This window comes from Glycine max, chromosome 2 (assembly GCF_000004515.6).
Source record: "Glycine max cultivar Williams 82 chromosome 2, Glycine_max_v4.0, whole genome shotgun sequence".
Taxonomy (NCBI): domain Eukaryota; kingdom Viridiplantae; phylum Streptophyta; class Magnoliopsida; order Fabales; family Fabaceae; genus Glycine; species Glycine max.
The window spans coordinates 7416408-7437168 of record NC_016089.4 but is presented as its reverse complement, the minus strand read 5'-3'; the positions used below and the strand labels follow the sequence as shown (position 1 = coordinate 7437168).

The window sequence follows — 20761 nt, the reverse complement described above, 5'->3', positions numbered from 1 at the left end:
ATGCTATGTGATTCTTTTTGTTTAATTAATATTAAATGCTATTTTAAGACACTTGCCGACGTCACTTTATATTGTGTCGTAAAAGTAGTTTTATTAGTACACAACACAAGTGTCTAGTGCAGTTATGTCTCCCTCCATGTTAAGGTGTCTTGTCTAATGAGGTCCAGGTTAACAAATTAATTCTTTTTTTTTTTTCTTATTATTTGAGGGAAGACCCAATCTAATAGTATTATCGGAGATCGGAGAAGAAAGTTTATAATTAAATAAAAATCAATCAAAAATATTGTACCTCAAATGAGTTGAAGTGGTTTATTTTATGAATTTAATTAGTTATAATATATAGATTTTTATATATAATATAATAACTACTTAAAAAATTATAATTAACATAATTTTAATTCAATATTTTATATTGTTAATGCATGAAAGAAAAACCTTGCTATGTTATTTTTTTATAAATAAAAAAACATTTACATAACCTCCAATCTCCCGTTGGCATCCAATACACACATGACACAACATGCATAAACGGTCCCATCGACCCAGCTAATATAGGAGTGTTCTCAAACTAGCTTGTTTCTGAGCCCAAAAAGGTAATTTCTCAACCTCTAGAGGTCCGATAAGGCTTTCTTTCTACAATTGCCAACACACCAATTCCCACCCTTATCTTCACGACATCTCCAAGTGCTTTTGGTTGTTAGAGCAAACAAGGTAATTTGACAAATACAAGAGCCACCATACTATGCAAATATGTACCATACCACACATCCCATGAAAAGTGTGGCCAAATCATGGACAATGATGATGCCATCACCTATGCAGCATATACCATTACCATCTTCTCTAATGAATAATATTTCCACTCACAATTCAATCTTGTGTTGTGACTTTAACTATGTGAATTTGAGCAACCAAAGAGGTACAAGGCTTTTGTGTTCAGCAAGGAGGCAAATTAGATACCAAGATGATGGGGATGATAAAGATAGTGATGAAGAGTATGGGCACAATGAGGAGATTGCCAAGTTGGAGTCTTATAGTCAATCAGCAAAAGGAGAAGTACTCCTTGTGCATGCACTTGTGGACCAGGAGGAAGTTGATGTGCTTATCTTCAAGGTAAGTTTGTTTCACATATTATATGCTAATAAAATAATTGATTTAATTAGAGTCTTGGTTGGTCCCCAATGTGCTAATAATTGTTTTGCTGATTGTTAATTTGTTGAATTATTCTATAGAAAGATGTCTCCCAACAGAAATTTGATTGCAACACTTTTCAGGGGTTCTCTTCATGCTTGAGCTACAGTACCTCCCCTGACCCAACAAGAAGCATTCTTCCAGCTAGGGCAGTGATAGTGTCCATAGATAGAATCAAAGGACCTTTTAACCCTGCCAATATTGAGTATCTACAAAAGGGTGTAACATGGGAAGAATTCAAGACAAATCTCCTCTCTAATTAAGGAGCATTCTATTTTGTTCTCAATTTTTTTTTCAAACAAAAAAAATTGTTTGTTTTTGTTTTTATTTTTATTTTCATTTTTAATTAAAAAAATGTCACTCTTTTAATTTTGTTTTTGTTTGGAATAAAAAAAATTATCTTCTTTATTTTTTATGTAAGCATCTGAGAATGAAAAAATAAAAAAAATAAAGTGGTGTGTTTATAATAAAAAATTCTTAATTTAATTTTTCATAATGATTTTCACTTTATCCCTAACTATGGGCCATCTGTACATCAATTTCACTCCAAAAAAAAATTATATTCAAAAGTATGTCTAGATCCTTTGGTGAAATTTCAATCAAAGAACTAATAATGAACGACACAAGTGAGAACATGTGACTCATGAAAACATTTCAATGTCAAAATAAATCCTCATATATACTTCGAATAATATTTGCCAGCAGCCTTAAAATAAAAAAGAAAACATAAATGTTTATCCCTGATGGAGTGGCCTCGGCCTAATTCTCACTATGACAGTATCAAAGCATAGTGATGGCTTTTGATTTTGACGACCCTTCAAGGATTTCATCATAGACGCATTCAAGTTGGTAAAAAGTTAAGCTAGTTATGGTACTTCACAATATTTGAATTGTACTGGTCAGTAAAAGGAGGAGGAAGAGGAGCAATATGTGTTGCATTGGTTCACAAATGGGCTCTTAGCAGTGTGTGAATCTGTACCTGTAGGTGTAACATTACGAATAACCATACTCAAGATCGGAAAGCAGAATGCATTTTTACATGTTCAATCCTACAGTAGTTCCCTATTCATTGAGTTTGATTCCAATAAGTTGTGCATAAAAGTAACCAGATTAAGATATTAGTAAAAGACAAGTTACTTTTTAATATTTCCGTCAATACTCAAATAACCACTTTCACGTTGTAATTTTTGTTTTAGCAACTCTGATTCATAGGTTAATTATCTCATGACTCCATGAACTGTTCAGAACACAGATTATATCTGAATTGGGGCATACAAATGAATTTATGTTCACTTTTATATTTCAGTCCTTCCACCAAATTAAATATCTTTATGATGAGTATATCCTTCATTTTTCTGATAGGAGTGTGTATTCCTTAGGATAAATAAGATATCAGCTATTCTGACATCACTGGTTCAAGCCTGATAATTTTCAAATTTACTAGCATAAACATCTGATTGGCTGTTCTCTTTCATAATATAAAGTGAGGATTTAATTTCATGGTCAGTTATTCACGCCTAGAATTTGCAAAATTTGAAATAAAGATGAGATCATGTAATAAATCTTTTACCTAAGAAATCACTATTGTGTTTTGTTGGAATTAATGCTACCATAAATTTGTATTGTTGCAGAGTTCCACTGCAATGAAACAATGAGAATTCACCGCTTTCACAAACACTTTGAATTTGGGAATTACAGACATAGGTAGCCTCAACTTCTTTCCAGATCCATACTGCATGAATTTATCAATCACTACCACTCCCATCTTTATTAACACACAGTGACTGCCATGAAACTTTTCAATATCACTGTGGATGGGTTTCACAGCATGCATGTTATTTAATTTCTATTTTTATTCATTTTACCTTGTGCTAACTTTTCAATCTCACAGTGACTGCATGAATTTATAAATCGCTGCCACTCACATATCTAACAATTTACACATTGAATACTTTTTAGACTTAAAATTTTCATATATTTTTTTATTTAATTTATGTTTTATTCATTTTACCTTGTGCTAACTTGCAATTGCGTGTTTTTGGTTCTCTTTGTATGTAATATCATACTTTTAAACCAATGATTTAGATAAAACTATTTAACAAATAATACAATTACATGTCATGCCATAACTTGATGACGTCTATAACTGAATAAACATAAACTTAATTAGTATAATAAAAAAATTAGAAACTCATTACCAAATAACAGAATGTATTATATCACAAAAAATATAAGATCACATAAAAGTACACCATGTTAGTATGTTATATATTATTTTATTTTTTTGAATTTTAGGTCAACAAAGTTTTTATATATTGGATTAATCAGACCAATCCATCGGACTCATTAATTATAGTTAATATTTTTAAAATTTTATAAAAAAAATAGACTTGATCTACTTAATAATTTTTTAAAACTTAACGGTTGGATTAATAAAATTTAATAAGCAAAGAGTTATTAAAAAAAGTATATTATTAAGATGGGCATCTTATTTTTAATTTAGATCTATATTCCTTATTTACTTTCACAATGCAAAAGTTTCCAATATTTTGGAAAACACCTTTTACTACTATATATCCTAAATTTTAAATTAAATACATAAGTTCCAAAATAAATGTTATTTTAATTTTTTAATGTAATATTAATTATTTTTTTTCCTTTTATATCCCTAATAATATATTTTAGAATGTTATTTTTGTGTTACTTTTTCTTTTATACTTATTAAAAAAAAACTACAAAATGAGCGAAGATCATTAAATAAGAAGTATGACCCACTAAATTGAGTGTTTTTCAATAGATTCAACTAATAATAGTTTATGTTGCTAGCACTCCTTTGTTAAATTGACAGGAAGGATGGATCCTCCATAGCACAGATCTAGACTGCTGCTACTGTAAGTATAGTTTTGTGGCTGTTTTATTTTCTCTGGCTTTTCTTGGTGAATGTGGAGATCAAGAAAGGGCAGCAATGGCGGCATAGTTTTGTGTAATTATAGAGAGGCACTATTTTGGAAATATAAAAATAATGCTTTTGACCTATGCTTTTTTTTGCTGAATGCTTTAATTTTGACTAATGATAGGGAGGAACTATTTTGGAAATAAAAAACTAGTCACAGGTGATTATGCATTTGAATTCTACACCAGTAGTGTTACTCAATGTTATTGCGAAGCTAAGTAAATCGTCACCTCAGACTTTGTTTTGGGAGAACCTCCAACAAGAAATGTTAGAAACAAACTTTTAACACATTCTTTCCATAACCAATTCTTTACTCTTGATTAAATTTATTGAAAATCATAAAATTGTGTAGTCCTTCTCCTTATTTAAGGGTAAGTTGGAATAAATAGTGTGTTACTAATACAGTTAAATGAAGAAGACCTTGTACCAACATCATAATAAGACTTGTTTGTTATATAAGATGCAAAACATAACGTCCGATTTTTATACACTAAGGGCAAAAGAGTTACATGCTAATGTGCAATTACAACTTATTGCAGCAACTATGCTTTTTGCTTTCTAGTTTGATAAAAAAAAAAGGATCAAAGAATGAAATAATTAATCTTTGAAATCTTCATTAGAGTAGATGTGCAAAATTGAACCTATAGCATCCGGTGTAATGAATGGAACATATGTTGATTATTTATTCCAAGCCACAGAGTCAATATCATCCATGGCTTGCTTGTACAATTCAAGCCTTTTAGCTAGTTGTGCTCTCTTTTCCATAAGTGCAGGATCTTCATCCAACAAAGCCCCCAATTGATCCTTCTGCATACACAGCACAATTTTGCTTTAACCTTGTGACCAAGGTTGTCAAAAGTGGTATTTCACTACAAAGCACTTGAGAGTCCAGTAAAGTGAAGCATAAAAGAAAATCGTATGTTCTAAAAAATAACAGATAAGTATTGTATATAAATATTCTAACTCAAATTTGACTACTAAAACAGATAATTCCATCACTGAATAATTTAATAGTGGATTCTGCGAAAAGAACCTTCTCGACATTAACATGGCATCATCAATCATACTTATCCAGACTCAAGTCACTATTATTGATCTTGTGGAGATGCAGTAGGTGTAATGAGCATGAAGTTGTAAGTTCAATAAAATAACATGTTTGGTCTCGCCAATAATGTTGAAAACCAGTTTTACGGGTGGCTCACAGTATCATTGATGCAGTAGCAATGTTGTTGAGGGTGAGGGATAGCTGATTTGATTTTTGTTATAGCTAATGTTGGCCATTCACATATGATTGAAAGTTAAATATTATCCCCATCCGTGCTCTCAGTTCATTAGCTTCACACACATGCATGTGTCGTGTTAATATATCCAAAAACCAAGTGCTAAGAGATACTTACGATGGCTTGATGAACATGAATTGGGATTTGCCATTCGGACTTTTTGATGTATAGAAATAGTGAAGGGCCTTGTTGATTTTTTTCATCTCTCGTGATGTTTACACGAGGAACTATCAACATATGGGGTGGTAAAAGAAGGATATGGGAAAAAGAGTACAACTGATTTAGTTCTAGAGAATACTCAAATATCTTATCAATAAAAAAAGTATCAGTTTTAGCTTGAATGAATAATTGGTATTGACTATTAAGAGCTTTGTTTGTTTATTGATAAGTAGGAGTGGGAATAGGCCAATAGGAAAAATATAAAGGGACACATAAATCGTAATTAAAGTCACTAGAATGGAATGGAGGCGATATGCTCCGATACCAATTAGATTTCAAGTTAAAATCAATTAACTTGAAGTTGTCCAATAAATATATAAATTGTACCTTGAGAACTAAAACAGAAGATGTGGGACTTCTTAACACCAGAGGAATCTGTGAGATGAAATAATATATGTGTTTTGATTCAACAGATGAAAGGGTTTCCTTCAGATGGAATCACTCATAGTAAAGAATTAATCCAAGGAGAAAAGAGGGCTATTAACGAGATGGAGCCTTCAAATTTTGGTTCTCACGTGCGTGACCCTAAAACGTTAAAACCCATAACTTTATTATATATATGTTGTAAATTTCATCTTTACATTACATTATAAATTTCCTTATTTTTTATTTGTGTAGGCTGCTTGGATTCGATGTTCTTTCTCAGCATTATTTTGGTATGCTAGCTCCTTCCTTTGTATAGGTGGCATTTTTTATTTATTTTTGTGACATTGGCATTTTGTAGCTATACGAGATTGATTCAGAAATATCTTGAGATGTATTAAATATTCTAATTTTAAAAATCGAAAGCCATTGTTTCCTATTTATTTCTGGTAGGTGTTATATATATTTTCAGCATGTATTTATTATTTTGGGATGTTAAAGATATAAGGAAAAATCAAATATTTTGCAAATCTGAAAGTACAATTTGTTTTGGAATATAACTTTTCTGTATATACTTTGGTGATAGATAAGCTTGATAGCCTCACCTAGTGGGATAATAAAGCTTTGTTGTTGTTGTATAAGCTTGACATGCAGGTTACATGGTGTTAGTTAGCTTAACCTAGGCAATGCAGATAACAGCCAAAGACAACCCACTTAATACTCTTAGATGTTTGTCCCAAGATCACCACCAAGATGTTTTCCATTGCAGCTCAATGGAGGACGTAGGTATTCCATAAAAGTAACAGATATATAATATTTTTCATTATCACTTTTAGACTTGTTGGGGAAAAAAAAGAACAATTATAGCACAAGAAGAAAGATTTAGTAAGGACTGACAGAGTAGGAGACTTAGACCAACAAAAGCTGAAAATAGAAGTTATAGATTACATGAAAGTCAAATTTCATTACCCTAACAATTGATGATTGAGCAATTGCGAACAAATGAACAAAACAAACAAGTGAAATCAATTTTATCATCAACTTTTAGACCATTTCATTCCAAGTTAACTGTCTTTATCAGAAAACTTTGAAGAGTTCATCAAACATCATTGTGAATTTGTGATATTAGATTCATTATATCCAGCATTTGTTAAACATTCTCCATGACATATACAAAAGCTCAAATCATTTTTTGTTTGTTAAGATTACGACACTGTTTAGCAAATTTTTCAGACCCAACAGACATGTTGGAACATAAGTGAACTTGTGCAGACCCAACAAAATCAGAATTTATCATTCTTTTAACCATTTAAAAAACACCTTAAGGGAAAGAGTTGGAAATTGGATTGGATCTATTTGCAAAAATTTAACAAAAAGATAGACTCATACCTCTCTCCTCCCAACTTGAACATAAAAATGGTTAAGCAATGATCTCTTTGCCTCTCTAACTTGACAATGAACCACGGCTTTTGGTATCGAATTTTTTAGTGTATCCAAAACCATGTTGATATAGCCATTAACATTTGATCCTGAAATAACGAGTCACATAATATTTTAATAATCACAAATCTATATCTTATAATTTTTAAGGAAAAAATAAAAAATTGTCAAGATAAAACCCTAGAATTTACACAAATCTCCCAAACATGCATTCAACATCATTTAAATTCAAAAATCAAAAACGGATTCAACATGACACTTAAAATAAATGATTATCCAAGCACCCTATTCATAATTTTGTAGAACCAAGAATTTACACAACTGATATAGAAGAAAAAGGGTGAAATTCTGAAACCTTAAAATGTGGACTTGTTTGTGTTGCGAGAGCAGTGAGAATGCATGTAGAAAATTACTTACCAATTTTACTGAGGTGAGTATCTGTGTAACTGTCCACGGGGGGATTAGGATTATTCCGACTGGGGTTCTTTTGATCTGCATTCTTTTCCGGTTCAAGATGCATCTTCCGAAAAAATTCTACTGTTAGATAGGCAGACTCCATATCAACCATCCGGGTCACAGTCCTCCTACTTTCATCTCGGAATCGTTCCAAAGCATCATTTGCAGCAGCAGCTATATCAGCTTGAAGGGTTGGAAACCTCTTCAATTCCTACATGCCATAAATTTATAACAGTGTAAGATTTATTTCATCTTTTAATTTCTGAATCCTGAGTGGAATAAGGTGCATTCCAGATTTTTGTTTAGAGTCATAAATGGAAGATAGAGAATTACTACATAGCTCAAGTTTACATAACTTGTGTTTCCACTATAAGAATTTTAAACTTTGATATGAAAAATACACAAATTCAAAGATATTCTTTTACACAGGAAGTATGAGGTATTATGTCAACTTGAGCTCAACCAAATCCATCCCCAAAAGGAGCTATGTGATTTTATTATGAAACACTATTTCTTAAACCTTTTTCTCCTCCTACTTCCAATTTCATAACTCCAATTTCTCATTTCCTTGTTCCAACAGCAAAACAGAACACATCTTAGTATTTGAAGGGGATGCCACAGCAGAAGCATTCATTCACTTTTCTCACAAGCAAAGGAACACTAATATCACTCCTAACACAAAGTTGAATTAACTGTTGAATAAGATCAAGTTAATCCCACTAAGATGTGTTATTTGGAAAATTTTTGGGGCCTCTCTGAAAGAGTTATATTATATCAACTTAAAAATGCATTGCCTACCTCAGTTGCTGCAATTGACTTCCTTACAAGCTCCTTTAAAATGAGGTGGACCTGAAAAAGTAGATGACAGAAAACAATTTGTAAGCAAAACAAACAATGACTAAAAGATATTGAAGAAGATAAGCTGATGAGGCAATTTGTTTAGAGAAAAACAGCATGAAGTAATGCTGGTTAAAGAAATATATGTGTTGATTCCAAAAAGTCCCTCTGAACAAAGACACCGGACAATGCCAAAGTTCATTCGACATTGCAAGACTTGGACAGGACCTGCTCGTAAAAGTTCAACAGAAGCTTCCTGTTCAAGGATGACAAGGTGCAATACATGCAAGGAGATAAGCCATTCGGTTAAAACATAAATAGTGTATGAACAGGATGTCCAGAAATCATGTATATTACGTTGTACATAAATTCATAAACAAGTGTACTCGAGCATGTTAATATCTGCAATGTCCATCACATTTTAAACAGATCAAGGAATAAAGTCAAGAAAGTTACAGCATCCACTGAGGCTTCAGCTGGGCCTTTGAAATAGCCAATAGATCCCTCAATAAGTCTTCTATATCCTTGCTCTGGAGCAATTAGATGTGGCTGATAACCATCCGCTTCCATAACAACTTTTTCGACATTCTTTGAGGAAAGATGGCGATTAAAAGGGAGCTTTTTTAAAGCAGCTGGTAATTGGTGGTCGAAAACACCATATATCCGATCCCCGCCAGGACGTCTGAAATAGCAGTTGGTTACTTAATCAAATATGGTAGTTGCATAAAATTATTTCATGACAAAAAAAAAAATAGCATGCTATAAAGGTGTATCTAATGGAACTCAATTATTTTTTATTTTTTAATCACTTTGTGCTTCTAAAGTGAGTTAGTAAAACTTATGCCTGAAAAGTACTTGCATGATTTTGTCCCTATTGTCTTGAAACAAAAATAGGCAGCATCTTTTTAATTTATTTTCAGAGTCAATAACAACAATGACAAGCATTTTTAGTTTATTCATTGTCAAGAAACAAATCAAGTAATCAACCCAAAAGATCAAGTTAATTTAATTGATAATGTTTTTATGGATCTAACAAACCAGATCAAGCATGACCCCTTTGGGTTGAAGCATGGACAATGCACAGACCTATTTCACCTTGTAGTTAAACTCTAATTTAAAGGGAAACTGTGCTTTTAGTCCCTATACTTTTGGTCAAACGTGGTCAAGGACCCTATACTTTCATATTGATTAATTTGGTTCTCAAACTCTTTCTATAAGGATTACTACTAAATCAAAGCTTAGACTGCTTGTTTGAGAAACTTTAAGTGGTGTACTCCAATTGGCACAGCATGGGATAAAGAACTATTGTCCATTCTTCCTTTTTCATACCTTGAAAAACTATATTCAAATACTCAATTATCAAATAGTTATAGCATAAAAGTGAATTGCAAGGTGACTAGCTATTAAGAACAATATCCGTAAGGTGTAGCAAAGAGTTTCAGTATGAGGATGAAGAAATAAATACACACGAGGAAAATAATATGTTTCAGCAGAAAGATAGAGTGAAATTCTGTTGAAAGTTTCATATAAGCATATGAACCAGATCACCTAGAAGCATGGGATATCAAAGCTAAATATCATGTGTTACTCTAAAACAAGGGCACGGGCATTAAATAAAAGAGAAGCTTTATAAAAGTAGACAACTAAAATTGTAAATGAATAAGGGAACTTACCCTCCATCCAGGTGTTCTTTAAATACTTTGTCAAATGCTCGACACATCTGTAAAATAGTGTATAATTTGGCCTATATAAAAGAAACACTACTTAGTAAGAGCAAAATCCTAGAAGTTTCAAACGCAAGAAGATTGTTTTCAGCATTGATCAAAGTTCTGACCCCTGAATCCACAGCTATTGGCCTGCCAATTCGGTCCAACTCTGCATTAAGCTCGTCAATGGCTTTATTTATTAAGGCAATGATACTAGGTATCTTCATCCTAATAACATACTCCAAATGCTGCAGCGATGAATGCCGGTAAAGGAAGGGAAGGGAAATTACTCACAATCACTTTCAAGAAAGAGAAAGCAACACGACCACATCGTTAAGGACAATGATCTGAAAAAAAATATTATTGAGAATACCTCAGATAGAAGTTTGGCAAGATATTCTGCACCCATTTTATGTGCCAAATGTCCATATTCAGGACTAGTCTCAAAATATTCACGCTCCTTCTTGCGAGCGACAATCATGTCAACGTTTTTATTAATATCAGCTTGTGAACGATTGACAATTCCAACCCAAGGATGCTGCAACTTGTATTGCCTTCCTTCAAGAACCTTTAAGTTTCACATAAATGCATAACTTTTCACCAGTTGATAGACTCAATCTTAGTAACAAGCAAATCAATTTGGTATAGAACATCAAAACCGAAGATAACCATGCTGTTGTTACAGAATTATACCTCAACGGCATTAGTTCCTTTATCCATAAGATCAAGTTTTGTAACCACCCCAAATGTCCTTTCCCCTGAAAATAGAATAAAATAACAAAGGCCTTTCTAAATGGATCTTGGCTCAAACGGAAAGAAAAAGAAAGATGATCAGAGGAAACAGTGTCAGAATTTGAAAAATATAAAAGACAGACCAGAAGGATCAACTTCTCTTGCAATTTTTATTGCATCTGAAGTGGCAATATCTTGGTTTGCAGGAGAGATGGCCAATATAATACAATTGGGCTGCACAATCAAAAACTCAATTAGATAGATTAGGATAGACATAGAGAAGGAAAATGATAAGATGTAATACAGAGAATGAATTTGGACAAAGCATCTTTATTGGTTCAGTATGCTTAATATGACTGACCAAAATTACACTATTACTATTGTTATTAAAATATTTGTACTTTGGAGGACCAAATACGATGTTGAAGGACCAAATACATTTAATCTTGATGCATAAAATGCTTATATATATACGATGTTGAAGGACCAAATGCTTAGAGATTAAAAATGCATCATATCCTTGTTGCATCATTTTCATCTTGTTGGATTAAACACTAGGGTATTCATGCCATGTAACTCTGTTAGCTATAGTATTTCTATCACTATCACAAAATCAAAACTGGCACATAAAACCACCTAAATTTTTTTACGGTTGTTAAACTGCCAAACATTTGAAACTGAAAATGCCTCCACCAGCACCTTCGCCAGAGATGATTTCTGGCCACTGTGCATGGTGGAAGCATCATATGATCTAGAAAATGAATTAAATGGAAACTTTCATGTTTTCAAACATTTTACGTAGTAAGACTAAAATGATGCATCACTGCAAGGAATATCAACACAAATAGTTACTTGTAGCCACTACAAGAAATGTCAACACAAAAATTTACTCGTGGCCTATCTTGTCTTGTCCAAGAAGCGCGTCTGAACTCTACAACCTCAAGACTCTCTAATATAGGTCAATGAGAATTAGTTGATGTAAGAGAATGTAGAAGAAAGATAACCCGCAAAATAAAAGGAGAGAGGTGTTGACCAGGAAAAAGGAAAGCAGGAAACTGAGAAGGGAGAGGAGAAGAAAGGAGAGAGGTGTTGATAGGCATTGGGAAAAATCCAAGTCCCACATCGGCTAGAGATAGTGCTAAGATAAAGTATATAAATGAGGATAACCCTAACCCTATGACTTAAGTCTAAACCCATGGACTTGGATTTTTTTCAATACATCCCCCTCAGCACCACACCAGCACCAGGTCATCCACTCTTAAAGACATTAAACAAAACTAAATGCCTGTATAGGGACTAAAAGTAGGAATGAAAAGGTAAAGTTTTTGCTAACTATAGGGATCAAATGATTAAACCTTATTTCAAACAGGAGTCTCTATACAGTTTCCAAATTCTAGTCATGTTCTAACCATTATTTTCAAATTCCAGAATTCATATGAAAGCTACTTGATTATGCTAAAAACAGGTTAATAATGAATTTATGGTTGATTATAATTTATAACTTATGAGCAAATGGTGATGGCCACTTAGAAAGAGGTGATTGAAATAAACACTTCTTGTTAGGAACCCATAGTATAAGTTTTTATCTATGATTTCTAGTGTTGAAGTTTAATGACTGGTTACCGGAATATGGTACTTTCTTTGAGGGAGTTTATAGTATATGGACTTAATTTCCATCCTTAATAGCCCTGATTTAGTGAAGGTCATATAGAATGCTTGTTTAGTTGTTTAATACTACAATTTTCAATCAGATCTGATTTTTCTTCTTATATTAGAAGTACAATTACCTTCTCGACATAGGAACGGACCATGTTCTCAATATCTTGAACAATGGTGTCTGATTGTCCCTCTGTGAAAGAAGCACAAACTCTGTTATTCTTTAATCATTTAGATGAGTCCTCTCAAAATTACATCCAATTTGTTTAAAATAATATGAAATGTGTGAAACTTTACCTACAGCAACCTTTGTCAACCCAGGAAGGTCTATGAGGGTTAAGTTCACAACTGCAAGACAAAACCATGTAAAACTGTTATGCAACTAAAATCAAAGTGTTCAATGTAAGTGAAGGAGAATTTTGTGTTTCATATTCTCAATTAGGAGGTGTGTATTAGAAACATTTTATTTTGAAACCAAAAGAAAAAGTTCAAGATAATTTTTCCAATAAGGTAAATTGAATCTGAATATTCTTGCAGTGAAATATTCAGATTCAAGTGACACTATGGAACAGCAAAATTTAGAGTATCCAATTTCTTTTTACAATGTTGAAGTGAGTCCGACATGTGTTCACCATGTTCGGCTGACTCTTGACTATCGATGCTATGAATACTGTTCAATATCCATAATGCAAGCAGTTCAAAATGAAACTTACAACTTAAATTATAATGTCTTATACTAGAAAAAAAATAATCCAGCACACTAGTTCAAAGGGAAAGAAACCATATAGAAGAGAAGAATAGTTTAACTACACAAATTTTATCCTTACTTCAACCCACATGCTGCCATTATTTACCACAATAAAATGTTCAATAAGAAGGAGGGATATGGTAAAAGTAAGTTAAATACTCAGTTGAATTGGAAATCAATACCATTTGGAGAATATATGCTCAGTTGTGATGTTAATTACTTGTGATGTTATCAAGGGGTAATGGAAATAAATACCATTTGGAGAATATATGCTCAGTTGAATTGGAACGTTTGAGATTGCCTTTGTCTTGCCAGTTATACGATCTGTTTCATCTGAAATTTCCTGTCTCACAGCAGCTGCATGAGACAGAAAAGGAAATGAGAGCTCAGTTTTTACAGTTATGAGATTTAATGTTATTGACATCCATAATTTCAATAGATAATGATAAAACAAAGCACACATCTTAAATTTATTATGTTCAAGATTCAACCTTTTGTTTTAATGGAATGAAAACAGGTTTCTATTCAGAAATTAGAGGAATCTAAACCGGTAGGATTTAAAGTATCCCCTCACTTGAATAACACTTGAATAACATTTAATTCCAAAGGTAGCTGACCCACAGTTTTTGAATGATTACAGACCTATATCTCTTATAGGCTGTATGTATAAGATTGTAGCGAAGCTATTAGCTAAGAGAATGAAGAGGGTGCTGCCAACCATCATTAATGAAGCCCAATCAGCTTTCATCGAAGGAAGACACCTTCTTCAGAGTGTCCTCATAGCTAATGAAGTGATTGATGAAGCTAAAAGGAGACATAAATCCTGCCTTGTTTTCAAAGTTGATTATGAAAAGGCTTATGACTCGGTGTCGTGGAATTTTCTGCTTTATATGTTGAAAAGGACTGGTTTTAGTCCTAAATGGATCAGCTGGATGGAAGGGTGTTTGAAATCAGCTTCTATTTCAGTCTTGGTAAATGGCAGCCCCACAGCGGAGTTTATACCTCAAAGGGGTCTTAGACAAGGGGACCCTCTAGCTCCATTTTTATTTAACATAGTAGCTGAGGCTTTGAATGGTTTGACGAGGACAGCGTTGGGAGCAAATTTGTACAAAGGATTCAATATTGCAAGCAGTGAAGTCAGTATCAGCTTGTTGCAATACGCGGATGATACGATCTTTTTTGGGGAGGCTACTTTGGAAAATGTAAAAGTTCTCAAAGCTATTCTAAGAACTTTCGAAGTGGTTTCTGGTTTAAAAATTAATTTTGCTAAGAGTTCTTTTGGTGCTTTTGGTAAGGATGATCAGTGGAGGCAAATGGCAGCTAACTATCTCAATTGTAGTCAGCTAGCTCTTCCTTTTGTTTACCTTGGCATACCCATAGGGGCCAACCCGAGGCGAGCTCATGTTTGGGAACCTATTATCCAAAAATATGAGAGGAGATTAGCTAGGTGGAAGCAGAGATATATCTCTTTTGGGGGGAGAGTGGTTCTTATCCAATCAGTTCTTACTTCTCTTCCTATTTATTATTTTTCTTTTTTCAGGGTTCCACAATTGGTGATCAACAAGTTAATCAAAATCCAGCGAAGCTTTCTTTGGGGAGGAGGTCATGATACCAAAAAGATTGCATGGATATCATGGGAGACAGTTTGCTTACCTAAAGACAAAGGAGGTTTAGGCATTAAAGACATCCATACGTTTAATCTGGCCCTCCTCGGTAAATGGATGTGGAATCTCATGCACCAGCAAGGGGCTCTTTGGGTTGCAGTTTTGGAAGCTAAATATGGGGGCTGGAGAGGTCTAAATGAAGAGGGAATCTCAAGTTTTCAGTCAATCTGGTGGAGGGATTTAAAAAGAGTTATCCATCAGTCCCATAATGGCAAGACTCTTCATCAGCATATTAAGTGGAAGGTAGAAGCTGGGGATAAGGTAAGATTTTGGGAGGACAAGTGGATTAATCATGATCAATCTTTAGCTGAGAAGTACCCTCGGCTATATTTGAATTCTGCTCATCAACACCAGCTGATTGGTCTCTTGGGGAAGCATAGTAACTTTGGGTGGGAATGAGACTTTAATTGGAGAAGACAGTTGTTTGATAGTGAAATCGATTTAGCCATCTCTTTTCTCTCTGAAGTTGAAGGTAAATCCATTCAGAATTTTGGTTCAGATACTTGGGTTTGGGCAGCAGATGTGTCGGGTATTTACTCTACTCGTAGCGCTTACTCATTGTACTCTACTCGTAGCGCTTACTCATTGTTTTGGGAGGAGGTAGCTGTTGAGAACCTTCATTATTGTTTTGAGGACCTTTGGAAGATCAAGATCCCGAGTAAAATTGGGGTGTTTGCTTGGAGGATGCTGTGGGACAGATTACCTACAAAATCTAATTTAAGGGCTAGACAAGTGCAGATTCCGGATATGACTTGCCCCTTCTGCAGTAGAGTGGAGGAGAATGCTTCTCATATTTTTATCCACTGCATTAAGATCCAACCTATATGGTGGGAAACAATGTCTTGGATAAACTTGAAAGGAGCTCATCCTTGGAGCATAAAAGACCATTTTATGCAGTATTCTTCCTTGCAGGTAGTTGGAATCAGACCTAGGAGGTGGCAGTTGTGGTGGTTGGCGGTTACTTGGTCCATTTGGCAGCTTAGAAATAGAATTCTATTCTCCAATGCAACTTTTGATGGAAACAAATTGGTTGAAGACGCGACTTTTCTAATTTGGACTTGGCTTCATAATTTGGAGAAGGACTTTTCATTGCATTTTAATCAATGGTCGAGTAACTTAAGACAGGGTTTTTTGCAGTAGTAGGGTTTTCAGCTTTATTAAAACATGTGTATTTTTTTCATAATTTGGTTCCAAATCAGACTTTTGTTGTCTGCTTTTAGGAACCATTTATATGGAACCTAACTTTGTAATAGTACCTCTGGTACTTCTTTTATTTATATATATATTTATCTTTGCCGATAAAAAAAAAAAGTAGATTGACAAAAATAATGCGCATGTTCCTTTCTAGTATTCCTTTTCATCTTTTGCATTTCAGTTTGATAGGGCTCCGAAGACTCATATATTATAAGGGCCTTCGTATTGTGAAGGGGTGCATAACATAGAGAAGAGTAGTGATTTCTTCAGTCTAGGAAATTTTGTGTCCAAAATCACTGCTCTGGTGGCTAAATGGCTGTTGTGAACTAAGAAGGGAGATATAAGGTTGGCCCAATGGTTGGGGAAGGTTGAAGGCAGAAGGGAGGGGGGAGAGGTTGTGGGTTCGAATCTCCCAACTAATATTTCTAACAAAACTAACAAATTAACATTTGCAGTTAAAAAAAAAAAAATCGATTAGACCACAATCACCATGTTTCTTTGGGGTTGGGTTATTTATCTCAAATAAGGTCAAAGGAAATTTTTCTGTGGAATATTCCTTTCTCAGAGACATTTCCTTATCTCCATATCTACTGTTCTTTACAAAATTCACCCATCCAAAATCATTTTTTCATATTCAGGGTCCTAATCTCGGTCGGAAGTTTACTTTTTTACCAAAACTAGAATGATTTACAAGGTAATAAATCAGAGCCCCTTATGCATTTACTTGATTCTAGACAAATTTCTGCTGACTGAGATAAGATTCTCTGAACTCCCAATTATTCCAGTACATAATCTTGTTAGTCATAGTTTTAGATTATGATTCTTTCTCCTAGTCAGAAGATGCTCCATCTTGACAAGGCAATTTGGGAGTCAATATGCTCTATATAAGATAAAACAATTATTCTGGATCGCAGTACTCAAATAGGAAGATAGGATTAACACCACTGACATGCTGCAAATTTACAAACCTCAACTATTCCTCCCCTCACCCAATTTGATTATAAGTTATAACATGCAGGACTAGTAGTTCAAAAATAGTTGCCAGTTTAATTTTGCATTGTCGGGAAGCAATTGAGAAGCAATCTATCTGAAATTCTTAGTAAGTTCTGGGTTTGTCCTCCCCCTTGGTTCAGTTTCTTAGTTTCTTACAAATCATTTTGCAGTTTGCAGCAAAGCCAAAAGTAAGAGGCTAAACCTTGATCTAAGTTAGTGATTTGTTCTGTTTTGTGATGCATCTGTTGGACTTGGACCACATTATATCACTTTCTAGAGGGACTTATTTCACTTACTTATGTTGTGCAATAGGGTTTTGAATTCTGATTATGGCCTCTCTTTGTTGCGCTATTCATGGATGGCAATCTTTAATGATTGCAAAGAAAATCTCTCTAGTTGAACCCAATATAAGAGTTATTAGCATTCTATCTATAGACAAATCCAATTTGTAATGTATTTGTTAGTTAAATATAGCAAGTAAATCCTTTAATTGGCAATTTAAAATTGAATTAATTGTTACTGCAATTGTATTAGCCATGCTTAACAATGGACATATAATATAAACTAGCATCATACCCATGCCAAAAGTGGCCCTGAGAGAGTCTATATCCCATCTGCTGCAGCCACAGCTCTTCTACTATATAGACAAATAATTCTGTATTATTAATTTAATTTAATGAATGTTATTTTTTAAGAAAAACTAATTCAATTGCAAATTATAGGTAAATCAGATGGATTTCTGTCTCATAGCAACAAATTCTGTAGCTCATGGTTAAATCTATCACCCTCTATGGGTAAGGCTGTGGTCCATTAAGCTCAATTAAGAATCTTCAGTCCTTGATCCCATACATCCAACAAACTTGAGATGGGATGATTAACATTAACTCAATTAAAGATTACACAAGTGGATTGGCCTGATGTCAGCTCATCATTAATTACTGCAAATCTTACTTAATTAGAAAAGAAATGTTCATAGTTAGAAACATCATTTACCAAAGTCAGTGAATCTCTTTCTTGATGCATGAAGAAACTCAGCATATTCCTGCTGCCCATCATCTGTCTTGTGAAGTTGAAGAACTAGTGGCCTCCGTGTAACAATACCTAATAATGAAAGATAATGTCATAAAGGCATTCAGATGAATAAAAAAATCACTCTTCACTGTCATCAACGGAATAATGAACAATATTTGTTTCAAATGAAAGGAAAATGGCCATTACCCCGTTCTAGCCATTGAAAATTTCAAAAAAATAAAAAATAAAATCCGGCTTACGAAGCAAAGCAAGAAAAACTAGACTTATTTTTTTAAATAACTATTTAGATATCAAAAAATCACTTTAAATTAAAAAAAACATGTTTAAAAAAAATAAAAAAGTTCAAATGATATGAAGTTACATATTTTTTGAATACGTCATGAAAGCATTTTCTTTTTCAAAGCTGAAACAAACATATCCATTCATGAGATGTGGCTAGGTTGACAAAGTAACCTCAGCAAGCCAAACTTTACCTTCCAAAACTCAATGAAACCCTTATCGCAAGATCAATTAAATGGTGCATCAAAATCTCTCGATCTTCAACTTACTAAAGAAAAAGAAAATTGCTACAGTTTTTTTCTGGATGAGCTCAAGCATCAATATACCTTTCCATGTCATGTCACACTTGGCATCACTTTAAACAAGTTGAATCATGGACAACCTAATAATTTTTTCATTAAATAATTTTATAGTACTATTCTCTAATACTAGTATTTTCTGATTAGTAACATACCACTGTAAAAAAATATATAAAATGTTAATTTTATATTATTATTTAATCACAAACTATTACTGTTATATTATATGTTAAGTTTATTAAGTCTTTAATAATTATATTAACAGTCAAGCTCATATAAATAGTTATTAAACTCCTAATAAGAAATAAATGCTAAGAAAGTGAAGATTACCAGATCCACGTGGCAGAAAATCCCTTCCCACGACACTTTCCAACACTGACGATTTCCCTGAACTCTGGTTCGTTGTTCATCACAAACACAATCAATCAATCCCAAAAACAAAGAAAAGTCGCAACGAAATAGAAGCGATGGGAACGTAACAGCACCTGTCCTCCGACCACGGCGACGGTGGGAAGAGCCTCCCACAGCGACATTCCCTCACCGCCATGGTCGCCCAAGACGGTGCACGCACGTTGGATCTTGTTGATGAGTCCAATCAAGCTCGTCATGGTCGCCATTTTGGAACAACGACGAATACCAGAACCCGATCCCAAAAAACGGTTATGTAATGTAATGAAAAATCGTCCCTTTTTCAGTTTTCACAGGTTTCTATATCGAAAACTTACGCGTTGTGTTTTTGCATGGGTGAATGCAGCAACTATGGAGATCAACGTAACCGAATTTGCCTGCACTCATTATTATTTTGATTTTTTTTAAAATAAATATTAGGTGGAATAGAATGAACGTGACACGATGCATGGATTGCATTTCATTTAATAGTTTGAAATTAAGTTTTATTAAACTTTAAATCGAGCACATACTTAGAAATACATGGGATATAAATAATTTTTTTGAGTTTAAAACAGTTTTATATAATTATTTAATTATAAATTATTTTTTTAATCATTTTAAGATAATTTTTTCTCCTTTTATTAATAAAGTATGTATATCATGTTTTAATTTTAATGATAACAAATAAGTAATAATTGAATAATAGATATTTTACATGCGTTAATGCTTTAAGCCATGTGTGTAGTAAGATGTTTCCACGAACCAAGAAGTTTCGTCCTAACTACTTCATCTTATGTCAAGAATTGTTTCGTCTTATAAAGTGTAGAACAAAATAACCATATAATTTTTGAAGTATTTTTTTTAATTGATAAGAATTGAATTCAAGTACCAAAAAATTTACAACAAGCCATTAAAAAAATTGTTGTTTTAGTGAACCTAATAACATCACTATGATATTATCTTTCAAAAATCTTCACCTCCAGTACTGTTCCACAAGCCATAAATTGAGCCATGGCATTTCTTTAAACCATGATCACCTTCTCGTTTAATTAAGCTTACATGCATATGAATGTATGATCCACTTTATCCACATGCTATTTTTTTGTGTTCCTTTTGCTCCCCCAGTCCCCCCTTAAAATTGTTCCTTGAATATGAGTTATGATTTTCACTACACTCTCATAGGCAACTTGCAAAAAAAAAGATACAAAAAGTATAATGGAAGATTAGACAAGATAAAATTTATTAGACTACGTAGTTTTGCTTGCCCTACAACAACAGTAGTTACAACAAGATTGTCAAGCCAAACATAAGAACCTCACCATTTTATTA

At 33.4% G+C, this 20761-nt stretch overlaps 2 protein-coding genes across 3 annotated transcripts; one reads left to right on the top strand and one right to left on the bottom strand.

Annotated features, from left to right (window-relative positions):
* The first annotated feature begins 581 nt into the window (after window positions 1-581).
* On the top strand, window positions 582-1465 carry LOC100810515 (uncharacterized). 2 transcript variants are annotated; one of them, XM_003518569.5, is made up of 2 exons: window positions 582-1113; window positions 1275-1465. In XM_003518569.5, exons 1-2 carry the CDS (start codon window positions 751-753, stop codon window positions 1452-1454), a joined length of 543 nt encoding a protein of 180 aa, XP_003518617.2. In that variant the 5' UTR covers window positions 582-750; the 3' UTR covers window positions 1455-1465. The 2 variants fall into 2 exon arrangements, with proteins under 2 accessions (XP_003518617.2, XP_014621347.1); XM_014765861.3 differs by having other exon boundaries at window positions 601-1113; window positions 1233-1465.
* Window positions 1466-4605: 3140 nt separating this feature from the next.
* On the bottom strand, window positions 4606-19650 carry LOC100809639 (dynamin-related protein 1C). The gene is made up of 16 exons (XM_003518567.5): window positions 19528-19650; window positions 19373-19436; window positions 18426-18533; window positions 13837-13938; window positions 13131-13181; window positions 12965-13026; window positions 11321-11411; window positions 11139-11203; window positions 10819-11013; window positions 10574-10693; window positions 10413-10483; window positions 9196-9421; window positions 8701-8751; window positions 7864-8113; window positions 7396-7535; window positions 4606-4951 (listed from the first exon to the last, which is right to left on the bottom strand). Exons 1-16 carry the CDS (start codon window positions 19648-19650, stop codon window positions 4823-4825), a joined length of 1848 nt encoding a protein of 615 aa, XP_003518615.2. The 3' UTR covers window positions 4606-4822.
* Window positions 19651-20761: the final 1111 nt, after the last annotated feature.